The sequence below is a fragment of the Nanorana parkeri genome, unplaced genomic scaffold (assembly GCF_000935625.1).
Source record: "Nanorana parkeri isolate BGI_ZX_2015 unplaced genomic scaffold, ASM93562v1 scaffold1188, whole genome shotgun sequence".
NCBI classification, from domain to species: Eukaryota; Metazoa; Chordata; class Amphibia; order Anura; family Dicroglossidae; genus Nanorana; species Nanorana parkeri.
The window spans coordinates 291,494-309,989 of NW_017307456.1; the positions used below are offsets into that span (position 1 = coordinate 291,494).

Here is an 18,496-nt window from a genome sequence, read left to right on the forward strand (position 1 = left end):
ATACATATACATATATACAGTATATAGATAGAAATTTTTTTATTATTATTTATGTTCTTTTATATATGTAAAATATACTTTGTAATGAGCATTAAAAATGTTCCCCAGCACTAGAACTGGCTGAAGTGATGTGGCAAACTATAGTTGCATATATTTGGAGATATATGTCTCTGTCATGCGGTCCTACTCTAATCTATGAGATAAGCAACACTGGGACATGTAATGAATAATTGATTGCTTGCTTGCCATCACCAATCCTCTTGTACTATCTATCTTATTGAACGATAAAACATGAGGGCCCGAGACTTACACAAGGCATCTGAAAGCCTTTATTAGGCGTTTACCAAACACAGCAAAAAAAGTAAAAGGCAGCTACTTAATTAGATCATAAACTAGCAAAATACCACGATAAAAATATTGTGAATGAATGATCTACTCATGCCCATAATAAAAGCAATACTTATACATACATCTATATATTTACACTGTCACAAAAAAACCCTAACTAGTCCAATTTCTACAGGCTGCCTATACATTTGTGGATGGTTTGTAGTCCTGCAGGTCACTTATACATGGCTTGATTTTCTTGCGCAGTTGATTCCCTCAACCACCCTAATAGCATGGATGGAGGAATCTCCACTGCCGGCTATTGAATTATTAATATTATTATTATTATTATTCTGAGAGCCCCAGCACCCAAACAGTGACAGCATCTAATAGGACAAAGTCACTGTTCAGCCAATAATTTTCCACTAGCCTTAGTGGTTTTTTATATTATACTTTTGTTGAGCCAAGTGGTGCTTGCAGGGCCACCCAAAGCTCAACATTCAGACAATGCAGCAGGTATTAGCTGAAATTCAAGCCATCCACACCCAGTTTATGATGGTCTCCCTAGGCTTCGAAGCCAAGCATGCCACAGCAATCAGAACTGCTTTTAGTTTTGGCCATGCCAGTGGTAACCTGAAATTGCACAAGATATCTAGAATGGTTGGTTACTAGTGGTAAGATGTATATGGGGGGGGATAAGGCAGCCTTATTTGGAAAGCCTGCATCTGTACTAGAAGTGAGCTTGACACAGATGGTCATATTGCATTTGACACATGTTAAATAAAGAAGGAAAGAAATACCACACACAGCCAGTTAGGAGGTCTGCTTAGCTGGATACATTCTGAATGGACTTTTTAGGTAGGTCACAAATATGCACAATAGATGGTAATTCTGTGGATCTGAAGCTTTTTTTTTTTTTCACATGGTTAGGTACTCTTTGAAAAGTAATGTTTCAACTCATTCACTAAGCTAAGGGAAACTTCCCTTGCGACTTGCAAATTCCCTTGCAAAGAGCTTCAGAGCAGCTATGACAGGTTCTATGTATGTTTGTGGATGAAGAGAACTGCCAATGTGAGGTTCTTAACTTATAGATAAAGGCTCCTGGATGACAATTTAAACAGGTACAAGATCCCATTACTGTGTACCGCACTATTGTGAGTCCCACCTAGAGTTTGGAAAGATACTGTTACCAGGATCCCCAGAACTGGCATAAATCCTGGAAACAAAGGCTTCTAAGAGTCATTGCAGTCAATGGTCCATTTAGACCCCATATTTCACATTGGCCTGCACATTGCATGCTCCCTACCGGAACAAAGTTGGTACAAAATTATCGTTTCTTACGGAAGCAGAGCATTATGGCCGTGGTCAGCAGACAGATGAGAAGAAATCCGCAAAGTCCTACAAGCGGGGCCCAGATGTGTATATCACAATCAATCTTCCAGGATTCAGCCTTTGTATTTCCTGAGTATATTCAAGAAAATTTGAAAGTCAAGTCAGTCATGTTCACACAACACACACAATACTAGGCTTGCTAACTATAAAAATGATAAAATGGTTTAATTATTACAATATCATTTATTTAAATTAATGACATTCTGCTACACCTAAGTATCAGTGCTGTTTAAATGTAGTAGCAGTGGTGTATTCTGATTTGGGGCTGCCCTATGCAAGACAAAACTAGTGCATCCCCCCACACTAAATCTGCAGGATCCCAGGGGGGCTGTACAGGATCTGTGGTGGGCTCTGCCACCACAGATCCTGCAAAGCCCCCGAGACCCTGCAGAGCCCACCACAGATCATGCACACACCCCCTGGGACCCTGCAGACCGGTGCAAGATGTGTGGTGGGCTCTGCCGACCATAGACCCCACCACAGATCCTGCACAGCCAACCCGAGACTCTTAGGTGGACTGTGCAGAATCCATGCTGTGCTCTGCAGGGTCCCTTTAGCAGCAGTGTGATCATCTTACCTGCTGCTTGGTCCCTGGCCCCCTCCACCGCTGGACTGGTGCTGCAGGACATGGCCTCCTCCGCAGCCTGACGGCTCTTTGGTGACCCGGTTTCCTACGGCGCGACGGCACCCTGGCCCCACCCCTTCCTGATCCAACAGCGCCCCTACCTCACCCTCCTGCTGCTTCGCCTCACCCCCTCCTGCTGCTCTGACTCCTCTGCCTCTTCCGCCTCCTCCACCGCTGCCTCCTCGCCGACTCTGTCTTTTGACTCCTCTGCCGCCACCTCCTCCGCCCGGCTGCCCAACTGTTTTGGAGGCAGCATTTTTGCCACCCCCCTGAAAACTTTTGCAGTAGGTAAAGGCTACAATCCCCTTTGGGTTTTTACTTCTACCTGGGGCTTTATTAGAAAAATTTACCCTCACTTCCTATTCTGCTAACAACAGTTTCTCCAGAAAGGAAGTGAGGGAAAATCTGAAACAGGGACACAGACAGAAATAACCAAACCTGACAAGAATCCTAGTTCTCCCCCTACTCTACTACAAAAAAAAAGCAGTTTTATTTCTGTCTGGTTACTGTCGAAGAGCTTTCCACACTTCCTGTTGGTAAAACGTTTTCAGCAGGACAGGAAGTGAGGGAAAATCTTTGGAGCCTTGAATAGTATTAAAACCATGATGAGGTTCTAACCTCTCCCACCGATCAAAAACAAAGGGGAAAAGTTTTGCCTTTAAATACACTTTAAAGGCCCAGCCCAGCTAAAAATGTATTTTTTATTTTAGAGTGACTGGGAAAGAATAATAACTAAAGAGTAAATTAAGAGTAAGAACAAGTTTCTGTAGCGTTAATTTTTTTATTATTAAAAATGAAATAATGAATAAAGCTGCTGCAAATGTAAAGTGCAAGCATCTAGATGTACCTGCAACAGCCCCTTAAACCCTCCTGTCCTAAATTATGGGCCCTTTCTGTGTTTTCCCCTGCACATTCTTATTGGCTAGTAAAGCTGCCAATCATAAAGACTGTCTAATAGGAATGTGTGGGGAGCGGGGCTTAGTGGCAAGCTCTGTTTTGAATGGGCTGCGATTCAGCTCTGATGGGAAGATCTGGGAGGCGGCTGCTGGGGGTGTGTTCCTAAATATCTACAGAAGTTCTTGACATTTTTCTTCTATTTTTCATGGCTTTCTTTAACTGGGACAAGGGACACAACAATAAAAAATGGATATACAGTAGGTTCTAAAGCTGTAGCTCAGTGACTACCCAGCAGTGTTTAGATACCTGTTTTTCCAGAGTTGCAGCTACAGTCATCTCCCGACTTCGAGCCTGTACCTGAGGTTGCTGGAGGTTTGGTTGTGGTTGGTTTAGGCGTTGTTACTTCAACAACAGAGAAAAGAAAAAGGCTTTGTGAATAAAAAGTAAAGTTTTTATATAATAAATACATGATGCTTATGGTAATATGGATTGTCTAGGGCTAGTAAAAGCCGCCCTGGTGCCCTAAGGTTAAAAAGAGATCCTTCATTTTAACAAAGCTTTCTACCCTATCTATAGAATGATCCTATCCCGGCCCGTATTTCTTATCAATAAAATAAAAAGAGTAAAAGCTAAACAATAAAGGCTGCGTCACACATCACACATTTTATTTGGATTTTCTCAGCAATAATAAAACAAAATCAGACATTTAGCTCAGATGTAAAAGCAAAACCAAAAAGAAAGAAAAAGGAAAAAGGGGTCAGCAACACCTACAAATAATAAATCATTCATTCACATTTTAACAATGCTTCAAGCTTTTTAATATGTGTTGCCAACACGCATTGCTCATGCCAATTGTTTCTAATGGGCCCCCCAACACATATCCAAGCAGTAAACAACAAACCTGGCCTTTTAACACAATCCATTACACAAAGGTGTACATATATATATTCCTTGTATTGCCATGTGCAGCATTATAAAGAAAATGTCAGGAAATACTTGGAGTATATTATAGCCCAGGCGGATTATTTTTTAAAGGACAACTGTACATTTGGTTTAAGTTGTCTTTTATGACATGTCCACACTGCCCAGGGTACAGCCCACCAGCCAGTGATCTACACTGTGCAGACCTGCCCGAAGTCACACAGTCATACTTCTGAAAGCGTTCCCACTGGGTCCTCCTAACCTTGCACATGCGTGCTAAGGCCCCATTTATTGCTATTGAAAATGCCGTACTGCACAAGACTGGTGGAGGATGAAGAGGACCTGGTGGGGAGATGTTCTTCCTCCCACTGACCACCAATTTATGTTGGGCATTCTTCGCTCCACTGACCCTCAATGTAAGGGCGCATTATTTTCTGCTGACCTCCATTTTAAAGCGGTTTTCTTTCTTCTACTGGCCTCCAATGTAAGGACTCACTCTTCCTCCCAAATTGGTGGTCTGCAGGAGGAAAAATGCCTCCCTTTTATTGGTGTCAGAGGAATGAAGAATACCCCAATACATTTTTTCCATTGACCTCCAATTTAAAGGGGGTATTCTTCCTTCCACTGGCCACCAGTGTAAAAGGGCATGCTGCATCACACTGACACCAAGATAAGGAGGCATTCTTCCTCTCACTGACCCCAATGAAAGAAGCATTCATCCCAATGAGCACCAATCTAGGTTTATTTTTTACACCTTTGTATTAATGCTAAATTACTTGAAGATAACTCTGGAAATTGAGTTAAAACCTTACCTAGCAATACACATGCTGACCCTTTAGCTTCAATGCTTTGAGTCACTGACCTGAAAGAAGCATACATGCAAAGACATCTAACATTTTAAGTATTTTCTTGAACTACATACTTGTTGCAGGTCAGTGGCTTGGAACATATTAAAGCCAGAAATCATACCAGCCAAGCAAACAGCTTTAGCAAAAGCAAAAGCAGCCAATACATTGCTCTCATGACAGGTTTACATTAACTAAGCTCAGAAACATTACGTTACAAATATGTCTTCTACATTTAGAAAGGACGATACCTTCAGGATAGAAGAGTTGGTGTCCAGGACTGAAGGTTAGCACTGAATTCTTATTAATCATACAGTAATAGGTTCCCTGGTCCTCATTCTGAAACGATTTAATGGTTAGGGTGTATGAACTTCCTGATTTGTCTGCTTTGAAATGACTGTTCTGTTTTTGGTCTCTGTATAATTCTTTGTTCACCATACTAAGATAAACGATTCCTTCTGGATTTTTTTCATTTTTCTTTTGGCGAAACCAAAATATTCCGTGTTCCATGGAATCCCCATGCTCTCCTATGCAATCCAGCTTCACCAGCTGGGCACTGCCCCTCTGTACCATGGGACCTTGGAGTTTCAGGTGCTGTGAACCTAGAAGAGATACATATACTGAGTATGACAGACCTATAGATGATGCACAACATCCAAAACTTTACTGATGTTCATTAATGTTGAGTGACTTCTTTGCTTATCATGATGTCACCAACGTAAAAAAAAAAACTACACAGAAATATCATTTTTTTAAATGCTTACTTGCAGAGTTTCTCCTCTCCATAAACAATTTTGTATTCCCTTGCAATGTGAATTTGCTAGCAAATTTAATTTCTTTAGGAAGAGTCAATTCCCTAGTTCCCCTTCCTGCAGCCATATCATAGCCCTCTTCTCACAATGTCTACTATCTGTGCTGGCCTAGCTCCTCTGCCCCTCCCCTTACCTCCCTACATAGCCTTTTATGTAGCAGCTGGAGGGGAGTGAAGGGGAATACTACAGAGTGTCACTTGAGTGGCAGCTCTGATGGGTTGCTAACATCTCATAGCCCTGCATTATAGGTAAGGACGCCGAGGGACAATCCACAAGCCAGAGTGTAGGAGAGATAAGGAGAACACCGACTGCCATGGAAGTGGGGGATCAGGTAAGTAAACCTGCTTTGCCCAGCCACCCTAAACCTAAACGAGCAGTTAAACTTTGAAGTTTCGGGGCAGTCCCGCTAGTTTTTACCCCCCCCCCCGGAGATAGACTTGAAATGCACATAGAATCTTACATGAAGGTTGTTGTTGAAATAATTGGTGGCAGAGACTCTCTAAGGTCTGGAGAAATAAAAAATAAGCATACAACAATGCAAAGGATGTAACTTAAAGTAAAACAAAATGTAGGAGATACATTACTTTAAGATTTTACAATCCAAGGAAAATATGGGAAGTCAGGAATGATGAACAGGTGATTATTTTCTACAAAGGATGACCCGTGTGTAATGTAAAACAAGAACTGCACACTGCACGAGCCAATCTTGCACAAAGTTCTGCTTGAAGGAAGAGGCAGACTGAAAGATATCAAGGGGTAATAAATCAAATGCAACTGGACTTGCTATTTATTCTTGAAAATGTTCCACCATTGTTCCAAATGGCTAAAACTGCTGAGACTGCTGAGGTCAGCCAAGTGCAGTGAGCATAATTTTGGGAAGTGTTAGATCAGTCGAGTGGAATTTATTTCCAGTGCATTATATACAGGAGTATACTTTCATGATAAACTGTAATCTGTGTTGATGAAGTTCTAAGTATCAATAGGCTGTGTTCTGAAACATTTTTCTCTTATTCAGACACAATTTTCTTAATTTTCATAATACCGCACCTTACATTGCTCATACTACTAAAGGCTCAATTCACATAGGCACGTGTAGTGGTGTGTTACCCCCCACTAGTTCTAAATTGTACCTGTGGCCAAACTATGGACATTAAAATATTTAAATATTCTTAAGAATCAGTAAAAAAGCTTTAAAACAAGCCCTCACTCATGACTTAGGGTGGTCGGACATGCAGGTTTTTATTTTAACCAATCAACTGCACAACTACCGTAACTACTTTGCAGTCTTCAATATATGTTTAGCACCATCTTGGATATATGATACTTAATTTGGGCACCAGCCCAGTAAAACAATGTCATGAGAGGGGACAGTAAATCAATAAAGGCATGTAAGACCTCTTCTTTGAGGAAGACCTCTGGAAGACTTCTTCTTTGGGGAAAGATTAAGGCCTCATTCACACACAACGCAAGCAAAATTGTATATTGCGTATATACGCGTCTATGCGTATATATACGCGCGTATATACAAGCGTATATGCGTATATGCGTGCACTATATGCAATCCCAGAATGCATCACCCATAATGGAATTTTTAATGTGCTGTACGCATGTACGCGCGTATAGATGCGTATAAACACGCGTATAAGCGCGTAAATACGCAGTAATACGCTGCCTGGACACATCTCTGTTCCATTCTGTTTTTGCGCATATATACGCTACGCAAATATACTGCTCTATACACGGCTGTGTGTATGGAGCCATTTATTTGCATAGGTTGCATATGGTACAATACGCACGTACTCGCGTATACGCGCGCATACGTGCGGCAGTGTGAATGAGGCCTAAATGAACTGAATGCACTCTTGAGAAAAGGGGATTAAGGGTGGAAAATGTAACTTTGTATATATAGATAAATAAATAGGTCCTATACAAAAGTCAGCGAAAGTTTAGGCCACCATAACATTTATAAGAGCACTCCTTGCATCCAGAAGTTTAACCTCCATATGAAAGTTCTTTATCAAAGGGCTATGAAAATGTCGAAATTGGTTCCACACAATAACGAGGTCCGGGGTGCAGAGAAGGATAGTAAATCAATAAGGGACATGGAGGACCTCTTTTTGAGGAAAGATTACCAGGGCTATTCACTAAAGGGTGAAGAATTTGGAGAAGGCAGAAGTAAAAATTCTCCATATCAGCTAACTTTCCATTTCAGCTATATTGGCCTATATTGTTCACCTTTCCTGCCTTCTCCAAACTCTTCAACCTTTAGTGAATAGCCCTGTAAATCAACTGAATTAATTCTAGAGAAAAGGGGATTAAGGGTGGATAATTTGGTTAATTTGTATATATACATAAATAAATGGTCCCTATACCAATACAGCAAAAGTTCTCTTTTAGGCCATCATAAATTTAAAAGAGAGCTCCTTGCATCTAGAAGAAGTTTAACCTCCATAGGAAGAACATTCTTTACCGATAAGCTGTGAAAATATAGACATTGGTGTAACACAAAAATGCTGTCCTTGGTGCAGAGAAGGGATAATAAACCAATAAGGGGCATGGAAGGCCTCTTCTTTGAGGAAAGATTAAATGGACTGAATTCACTCTTGAGAAAAGATGATTAAGGGTCGGTAAGGTCACTTTGTATATATACATGATTAAATGGGTCCCATACCAAATTCAGTAAAAGTTGTTCACTTTTAGGCCACCATAACATTTATGAGATCACTCCTTGCATCCAGAAGAAGTTGAACCTCTATATGAAGAAAGTTATTTATTTAGGAGCTGCGAAAACGTAGAAATGTGTTTAACGCGGGCTGCTTCTAGCAAAATTTATTCGATCAGGTAAAGATAACGTTGGATGTGTTCTTAAAAGCACAGAATATAAAGGTCTTCATACATTTAGAAAATCAAATATACAGTAGAATGGTGACAGAGGGACACATCCTATTGAGCTTTGGTAGTCAAGAAGGATTTTGTTCCCCTATTAAAGCAAACTGGATATTGCATTATAAGTCGTGTTAGCATGCATTGATTTGTTCTCTCAAATGCAGAAAAGTGCATGGACAATAGAAAATCCATTGTTGTCAATAGGGCTGGCCATACACCTATCAATTTTTATCTGTTCAACCCATGAGCTGAACGAAAAAAATTGACCCGATTTCTCCATCAACACAAACAGCGAGTCGATCAAGGAATCCCGCTATGTACATTGTATTCCGACAGGTACCTGTCACAATACCCGATAAGAGCGGGCAGCTCATTGGCTGCCGGCTTTGATTGATCGGAAATTTTCTAGCCGGCTCCTTCGATCAGCTGATTGAGGAATGCCGGCTGAAAAGGAGCCGACAGCCCCAACACACTGTGCGAATTCTGACCGGTACATTAAAAAAACAGCCGAAATTTGACCAGTGTATGGGCACCTTTAGAACTGTTCGCGCCAATGTACTGCAGTATGTTTTTAAAAGTCCTGAATGCTCCATTTTGGGTGCATTGACCTGCTTATTACCCATTTAAATTAGAAAGAATAAATCCTTAACCCTCACCCATTGTATGTCAACGAGCAACAATGCTGCATGTATCAATGTATGCACTTTTGCAGTAAACCCACCCAAAGGTTTTTTTTGTAGCACGGATCTAGTAGCGATTCAACATTCTGACACTGCAAGCTGTGTTGTCTTTAATTTCATTAATGGTTAAACTTGGCGAACATTTTTTTTTTCATTCTGATTATGTATCTACCTATTAAACTTGTGACCGTTTTCCTGTTTCTATATCATTTAATATGTTAATATAAGTATTTGGTGTTCTTTGATACAGAATAATAGCATATCACACTCTGAAATCTCTGTACATTTTCTCATATTAAAAACAGCAGAAAATAAAGACATGAAGTGCTAACATAGAAACTTTTTGCTGGGCTTCTTTTAACACGCAGTCTATGGAATGTTGGGTACATGGAGCTGAATGCAATATAATATACATATATAATAACATATCTATAAAAAGGACCACATATAATTCTCATATTTGAATCCATCATCTATAAACCTGCTTTGATATGGTCGGTGTATTTATTTGCTAACAAAAAAGTTGTGAACTGAAAGTTGTGACTACTTATTTGCATGAACAGTTCAATTTTAGGAGAATCTTTCCAGGAGATCAGCTCTCTCTACAGTAGATGATCGACAGGACACAAAAACAAATTCTACCCAATATGAAGAAAACTGTTAAATGTGGGAAGGCAAATACTGCATGTAGATTGGTGCAGACGGCTTGGAGTTCACGCTTGATACCCTTTATTGCTTAATAACTTAGATTTCATAAAGATGTAAGCTTCCAGGAGCGGTTAGGTTCCTTCTTCTGGCGTTAATTCTATAATACCCGAAGAAGGAACCTAATGATAGTTTGCATCTTGATAACTGTCTACATTAATCTGTCTACAACACAGTATACTCTACTACTGCTGTACAGATTGGTGAAAGATAAAGTGATTAACTGAATAAAAACACAAAGAAACATGACAGTCGTACTCCAGTGTCACCACTAACTATACAGGTCTAGTGAACACTTTCCACTGAAATCGCTACGGCACACAACCGCACAATTCTGCGTATAGATTTGTTTAGTAATATAGGTTTAGCATGACTCCAGATGCAGAAAAATACCTACAGTCTCAACTCCTTTCATCTATCTATCTATCTATCTATCTATCTATCTAAGCATTTGCTATCTATCTATCTATCTATCTATCTATCTATCTATCTATCTATCTATCTAGCTATCTGGCTATCTATCTAGCTAGCTAGCTAGCCAGCTAGCTATAAATAGATAGCTAGCTAGATAGCTAGCTAGATAGCTATCTAGATAGATAGATAGATAGATAGATAGATAGATAGATAGATAGATAGATAGATAGATAGATAGATAGATAAGCAAATTTGATGGATACACAGACCAATAGTTGGATTGATGGAGATAGATAGACAGACAGATATATAGACAAAAATAAAGATTGATCAACAGATTGATAGATAGTAAATAAGCAGATCAATGGTTAGATTTTTTATTTTAATAAGAACATTTTAATAAGAATATTGAATAAGAAGATGTATTTAATAATCTTTTTAAAGCTTCATTTACGTGATATGATGAATTTTGCCTGTCAGAGCAGATATGTATATTCGAAAGAAGTTCGGCATCAAAGTTCTTCTACAGAGGATTACAATCTTTATAACGGTGTCTAATGCACAAAATAACATATTTCACAATAGCTTTCGTTTGTGATATTGTGTTATATTGCCTGCTAAAAAATTGCTAAAATACATTTTTGACCACAATAGCAATAAAGGTCAACTCAAAATAAAGGTGCCACTAAATAAAAAATAGTTGTGAAAATCCCCCACTAAAAACAGCAAAACGAGACAAACCAAAGATCTAAAAATATTGAGTCTTCTATTTAAATAAAGCCAAATCCAAATCAGAAAAGTCAGCGGTGAAGTAAGATAAGGTGTCTTACAGCAGGCTGACATAATGTAAAAAATGCAAGCTGCCATTGTTAGTTTATCAGCAGTGGAATATCGGTGGCGGGTTCTATTTAAATATTAAATTCTACAGCCAAGAACTGGTAGCCTTGGGTATGGGTTTGGTGCCTACACCCTGGAGATAAGTATTCCAAATGGAAGCCCTGAATGTATTATTACTCTGGATGCTGGCAGACTCTGAGGACGTGGGATACTTTCTCTGAAGAATAAACTACCTTGTATCTAAATTCCCTTACTGTCGTATTCATTTTATTGTCACACACGCGTCATAACAATCCTAATAATTGTCCTCCGGATAATACAGGCGTAAATAAGTTCTAACTTACCTTGGAAGAGGCAGAGGAGAATAAGCAGAATGGTGACCATCCCCATTTTATTGTCCTTTGTGACTCTGCTGAAGTCTTTTGTCTTTCTCAGTAACGCGACTGACTTTCATTTCTGGGGTCCCAACACAGAGGGAGGATGTGATGTCACCTGTCCTCACTGCTAACAGAGAAGTATGATATAGAAACAAAAACAGAGAAAATAACAAAATAGGGAACAAACATATGCAATCAAGTATAAAGGGCTAATACATGCATGGATTATATTTAGAAAGGATTTCTGGTTGGATTAGCGTTTCTCAACCTGTTTGCAGTTGCAGCATCCTATAAAAGTCTGCAAAATCTCTAAAATGCAAAAAAAGGTAAATGTAAAAAAGTGTGGTAAAGTCCAAAATCCATACTACACCCTTATCATAAATAGGGGTCTAGAAAGGTTTTTAAGGGGGGACCCCCATGGAAAAAGACTACAGAAAAACAATGTGGGAGCCCCCCTTTCATATCAGAGTCTCCCACTTCACATCAGAGCAAAAGCATGGCAGAGGGCAGGAGGCAGAGCAGGTCTTGACAGAGGGGGACATCTGTTCTCTGCTGAAAGGATCCTATCTTTCCTGGATTAGCATTGTGCATATTGCATTGTCTGGCCATGGAAATGGAAGTGAGGCGGCACCCTGGTGTGCTGTGGCACCCTAGTTGAGAAAGACTGGGTTGGGTCATGGCATTTGGGAAATACAATGTCATTGCTAAGAGTGCACCTAGCAGCAGACTAGAGCAACACACATTTTTGTGTAATATGGTGTGATTTGCACAATACCTGGATGTGTGTAACCAAGGACCACACTTCCACTCCACTTCCTCTAGGCCAGGGGTGCCCACATTTTTTTGTGTTAAGATCTACTTTTCAAATGACGAGCTACATGAGATCTACCAACGAAAAAAAAAAACCTCCCACGCTCTCTGTCTCCTGGCTGTCTCTCCTCGCTCTCCTGGCTGTCTCTCCTTGTTCTCTCTCCTGGCTGTCAGTCCTTGCTCTCCCTCCTGGCTGACTCTCCTCACTCTCTCTCTCCTGGCTGTCTCTCCTCACTCTCTTGGCTGTCTCTCCTTGCTCTCTCTCCTGGCTGTCTTTCTCCCCTCTCTCACCTGCTCACCTTGCTGTGTTTTGCCAACAGTGCAGTGCAACAGGCTGTGTAAACTAATATTCTTTGATGTAATACATAGCACTTCAACCACTAGAATCCACCAGAAAGGTGTCAGGGAGCAAGCTCAGCAGACTCCGGCTAATATGTAATCATGTGTGCACAGCTAAATAAATATACCAAAATGGATTAAAGGGGCTGCCATTCACACCGTTTGTGATCTACCAGCATCAGCTTTGAGAGCTACTGGTAGATCACGATCTACCTAATGGGCACCCCTGCTCTAGGCCAATCGACTTTTTAAATGACCAAATGACTTGGCCAATCAAATCCTCTAGGACAGTGGTTCTCAACTCGTGGGTCGCGACCCAAAAAATTTAATTTTTATTCTTTATAAACTTTTTTTTTTTTTTAATTCATTTACTTTCAGTTGTTTACTGTTCAAAATTTTCATATATATATATATATAGCTGAATAGTGCACAAGTTGTTTTGTGTAATAAATTAAAATGTTTCAGAACTGAAATCATTTTTGGGTCACGCCTTAATGACCAAGGAAACATGTGGGTCCCGAGGTTACACAGGTTGAGAACCACTGCTCTAGGATCAGCTAGTCAGCAGGTGCTCATTGACATTATGGGGTTGATTTACTAATGGAGTCAAAAGTCTTAAAGCAGAACTTAGCCCTGAAATGTAACACTTGCAAGCAGGAATGACTGAACTCCTGTGTGCACCCGCAGCATTTCTGTCATCCCAGCTTGGCCAATTAAGATGGCTAGTGACCTCATACCTGGAAGAAGCTGGGAACAAGATGTCAGTGCTAGTGAAAGAGCTTGTGAATGTCGCATTACCGGAGGGGAGGTTAGTATTGAATGGTGCAGTTCCACTTTAATGATTAAAGAAGACCAACTCTGGGATTTTCACCTCAGAAGAGGAGCAATATCTAGTGGGAGAAGAGAGTTTCTTAGGACACAGAAACAGGGAGAAGGTGAGAATTTCAGAGAAATCTGCACTTTTATCATTTCAAAGTGACCCTGTCACCACAGAGTCACTCACAAGGAAAGAACTCCCCCATAAAAGCAGGGGCACTATACTTACCTTTGCATTAGCACGTGTCTTGAAACCAGCTGCCGTGGGTGTTCAACTGGTCAAATGGGATAAATACCCACTCCATCTGCAGCAAGCAATGGCTCCTCCCACCGCCTTCTTTTACCCTGTTAAAAAAGAGGCACTATGCTTACCTTGATGTTGGCCTCTCTTGAAATGTCAATGCTTCACTGCTCCACAAGCGCTCCAGACTTCTGTCTATGTGAATACCTGCTCCTCCTGCTGCATGTAGTGGTTCCTCTCACCATACATGTATGTTACTACAGGACTTACAATCTGGCTATAACTTGAGAAGATACCAATGAAGACCACCTTGCACTGTTCCATTATGTTGCCTACAGCGTCTCATGGCCTGCTGAAATGAGATTGAAAAGGGAGGACCAGATATTCAATAATCCAAGGGTGCTGGGTGGGTTGACATTTTCTAATTTTGAACCTTTTTATCCTTGGAAGAAGGGGATGTGGTACTTTGAACAAGTGTGGGCTGTGCTGATTTTGTTTCAGGCCGGCTTTAAAAGTGCGTACAAATGGTCCAATAAAATTAAACAATGGCACTGGTTTTGAGGATTACTTTCAGCAATTGGGCTAAAAATGTTGACCTAGTAGAAGGTGATAAGAAGGTGACCTAGTAGAAGGTCATAATAAGAGAGTGACCTACTAGAAGGTGATAGGAAGGTAACCTAGTAGAATGTGATAGGAAGGTGACCTAGTAGAAGGTGATAGGAAGGTGACCTAGTAGAAGGTGATAATAGGAAGGTGACCTAGTAGAATGTGATAATAGGAAGGTGACCTAGTAGAAGGTGATAGGAAGCTAACCTAGTAGAAGCTGATAGGAAGGTGACCTAGCAGAAGGTGATAATAGGAAGGTGAACTAGTAGAATGTGATAATAGGAAGGTGACCTAGTAGAAGGTCAGATTTGGTAGATTTGGTGACCTAGTAGAAGGTGATAGGAAGGTGACCTAGTAGAAGGTGATAATATGAAGGTGACCTAGTAGAAGATCATAATAAGATGGTGATCTGGTACTGTATAAGGTGATAATGCAACCCAATGCGTAATTGTTCTATGGAAAAGAACCGCATGAATAGGAACACAGAACAAACATAAAGAGGGCAATGAATAAGCACACACCGTACCTCTAAGGCAGCAGGGGAAAGGGTAAATGGGTGCCTGCCGGATGAAGCATGTCTACACTCCAGCAGTCACCACGACTATAAAGTGTCTGCCCGCACACTGTGTCCCGCTGTCATTATTTTATTAGAGTTCGCACAGCACCAGATTCACCCCACTGACGCGTTTCACCAAATCAGAGCTTCTTTATATTAAATATATAGATTGTTTTTCTCAAATTTGACTGCAAACTTTAAGCTGTCCATACACCAGTAAATTTCTGGCATGAACGTTCATACAAAAAATCTCCTCAGACCATTCGATAATGCCATCAGAAACTTGACAAATGTTGTCTGACGTCTCATTTGATTTTAACATATGGTTTTGGAATGAATGGAGTTTCTTGAAAGAAAACCACCTTCACTGTTAGAATTTGGTTTGAGAAACATTTTCCATCCTGCTCCTTGAATTATTTCGACTGCGGGTTGAAAATGATTGTCAATTTGACCCCATTACCTATTAGAAAGTTGAATGAACGTTTCAAAATTGTTTAGAACACAATTCTCCTGGTGTATGGGCAGCTTTAGTTTTACATAGAAATAGGAGAAGCTTGCATGTTCCACGGTCAGCACTGGGCGAATAATATTTCCGGCTCTGGTGTGATTCATACCAGGTTATTGTTTTAGGGAGTTATCTGCTTGTGTGTGGTCATGCTAAGTGTGAATGTAAAAAGAGAAATTGCTGTGAATTCTGCCTCTCTGTTGAAGCTTGTGAGCATGGCAGATGTTTTGCCGTCAGGTGTCATAGACGTATCCCCAGCCTCCTGTAGAGGAAGTGGAATGCAATGTTAGAGGGTCTCGGCAAACCCACTAGTGAGGTCCTGTGGTCCACGTGCCCTGTATGTTTGCACACGCTCCCTTTCTGACTTGTAACCACAAATGACTTCCACCCTGCAAGAGTGATGTGAACATGAAGGGTGCAGGATCAGCGAGGCTCTGAAGTGCTGCCGAGAGCGTGCCTAGACCGCATCTGCTCTACTGATACCTGGAATACGACATAGGGGGTCTACAGCACGGCTCTGATACTACACTTCCTACATTTATCACCTGTCACCGCTCTATCCTACTCCAAACTAACACCTGGACTATGCTGCCAAGGAGTATACCTCCTCATGCCTGATACCTATACATTTAAAGCTGAACTCCGGGCACAAAACTTCCAAAACTAAGGCTTTTACAGGGTAAAATTGAGGAATATATCTAAATGGAAGTTCATAGCCTGTGCAGAGGGATGAGTTGTGGGAGGGGCCCTAGCAGGTCACACCTACTACAGGCTGACAAGGTGCTGCTAATAGTGAAAAAAAAATGGCAGGTGCTGCTAATAGTGCTGGGGGGTACTTTACAGCAGATGCAGTGGGAAGGGTGGAAATGGCTGAGTAGAGCCATGCTGTGAGCGGCTCTCTGTCTGGCTTCCCGCCCAGGTCACTGATGTCACTGATTGCCGGGAGTTCTGCAAGACACCAGCCAGAGCGTCCTTCTCGGGTCCCTGGCAACCGATTAAGTAAGCGAGCTGGGCAGGAATCCAAACACAGGGGGCAGAGCATCATAGGTAGCTAAGAGCTCAGGCAAACTTCATCCTAGAAAAAAAAAACCCCCACTGTGGATTAGTGGTTATGACTTCTACCTTGCAGCACTGGGGGTCTCCGGTTCAAATCCCGGTCAGGATGCTATCTGCAAGGAGTTTGCATGTTCTCCCTGTGCTTGCATGGGTTTCCTTCATGTACTATGGTTTTCTATCACATTCCAAAGACATGCTGGAAGGTTAATTGGCTCCTGTCTAAATCAGCCCTTGCATGTGAAATGGAGACCTTAGATTGTAAGCTCCTTGAGGGCAGGGACTGATGAGAATGTGCACTGTGTAAATTGTATATAAATACCTGTAATAAATAAATAAAACAGAATCATCGTAAATATTTCCAGCTAGCGTGATGCCATCTAGCGGTAAAGTGTTTTTTTCTGCTGTGGAAACGCTACATTCTTTTTCTTACAATGGTTCGTTTTTAACCATAGGCACTAGAGGGAGCCATTGTGATTTCTTTTCTGCTCAGCGGAACTCCAACTTTTTTTTATTTTTTTTTGCACAAATAAAAATGTTTTATGAAATACCTGTTTATTTTCTTCCTTAACCCTTTTGTGCTCTGAAGTCACCAGACTCCTAATTGTTATCTATCTAATCTAATTTATGCCCCTCCGTGACAGGCTTATTTTCAGCTGTCCAGGCGTTTTCTGCAGGAGTCCTGAAACTACAGAGGTCCTAAAGAATCATGGGAAATGTAGTCTCATCATATCAGGTGGCCTGTGAGCAGGAACTTTCTACAGGCCCGCAGGACGGGGTAACATGGTCCGGGAGGAGGAATGAGGTCAGAGAAGACTTGAGTGGCCTGTAGAAGGTGCTACAGGCTACTAATAGCAAAATTGACGTGGTGGTCGGAATTGCAGAGCAGAGATACATTGAGGGGAATTTATCAAAACTGGAGCAGACAGAATCTGGAGCATTTGCTCAAATAACCAATCATATTCTTTCATCAGTTTGTTAAGTTAAGCTTTGACAATGAAATATAGAAGCTGATTGGTTGCCATGCACGGCTACAGATTTTGTCTTCTCCAGTTTTGATATATTTCCTCAATCTTATTTTGTGGGAAGTAAATCCTGGAGTTGAGCTTTAATGGTGATATCGGAATGTATGATACAATCAAAGGCCATTTCCATTTCAACAGATAATTAGAATTATCTGTTGAAAATTGGACCAGCCACCTCCTTAATCCTAACCTGGGGCCTTCACCTTTCTAATCAGACACATGCCCTACCATCTCAAAGCAGCCGCTGCCACCAGTGCTCAGGACTGCTGGACACAGTGACCCATGACCTTGGGCGACCCATGACATAATGACATCATGTAGGCAAAGTTCAGAGGGCACAATTCTGGTGCCGGATTGTTGGAAAGGGCAGTGGAGGTAAGTTCAATGGCCGATATGTCGTGGGGTCATAGGTCAGGAGACAGTCCTGCTGGCCGATTACAGAGGTGGGCAGCAGGGTTTAAAGAGGAACATCTCCCCTCTCCCCGTTTTATTTTCCCCTGTCCCCTGTTACCTGTTATGCTGAGTTCTCACCAGAAAACCTACTCACCTGTCTAACAAATTCTGCATTGTCCTGCTGTTATGTTCCCAGGTCAATTGCCACCATCTTCTTCCCTGACATCATCGGTCACTTCCAGGTTCTACAACTGGTCCCTAACAATGGTGTTATTCCAGGAGAGATGAGTCATTCTCACCTAGGCCAAAATGGTGGTGGTGGTGGAGGTGTGGGGGGGTAAATAGAGCAAAAAAAGGTCAAATCACAATTTTGTGTGTGTTTGTTTGTGTGCGTGCGCATGCGTGTGTGTGTGGGGGGGGGGGGGGGGGGGGGG

The 18,496-nt window shown here is 41.3% G+C and overlaps 1 protein-coding gene across 1 annotated transcript in view; it reads right to left on the reverse strand.

Moving 5' to 3' along the window:
- The window catches only part of CD8A (CD8a molecule), a 45,890-nt gene that overhangs the window by 14,349 nt on the left and 13,045 nt on the right, over window positions 1-18,496 (reverse strand). Inside the window, exons 2-4 of the mRNA XM_018568437.1 lie at window positions 5,259-5,609; window positions 3,548-3,643; window positions 1,669-1,788 (exon numbers count right to left, since the gene is read on the reverse strand). Coding sequence (XP_018423939.1) covers window positions 1,669-1,788; window positions 3,548-3,643; window positions 5,259-5,609 — 567 coding nt within the window. The remainder of the gene's footprint in view (window positions 1-1,668; window positions 1,789-3,547; window positions 3,644-5,258; window positions 5,610-18,496) is intronic.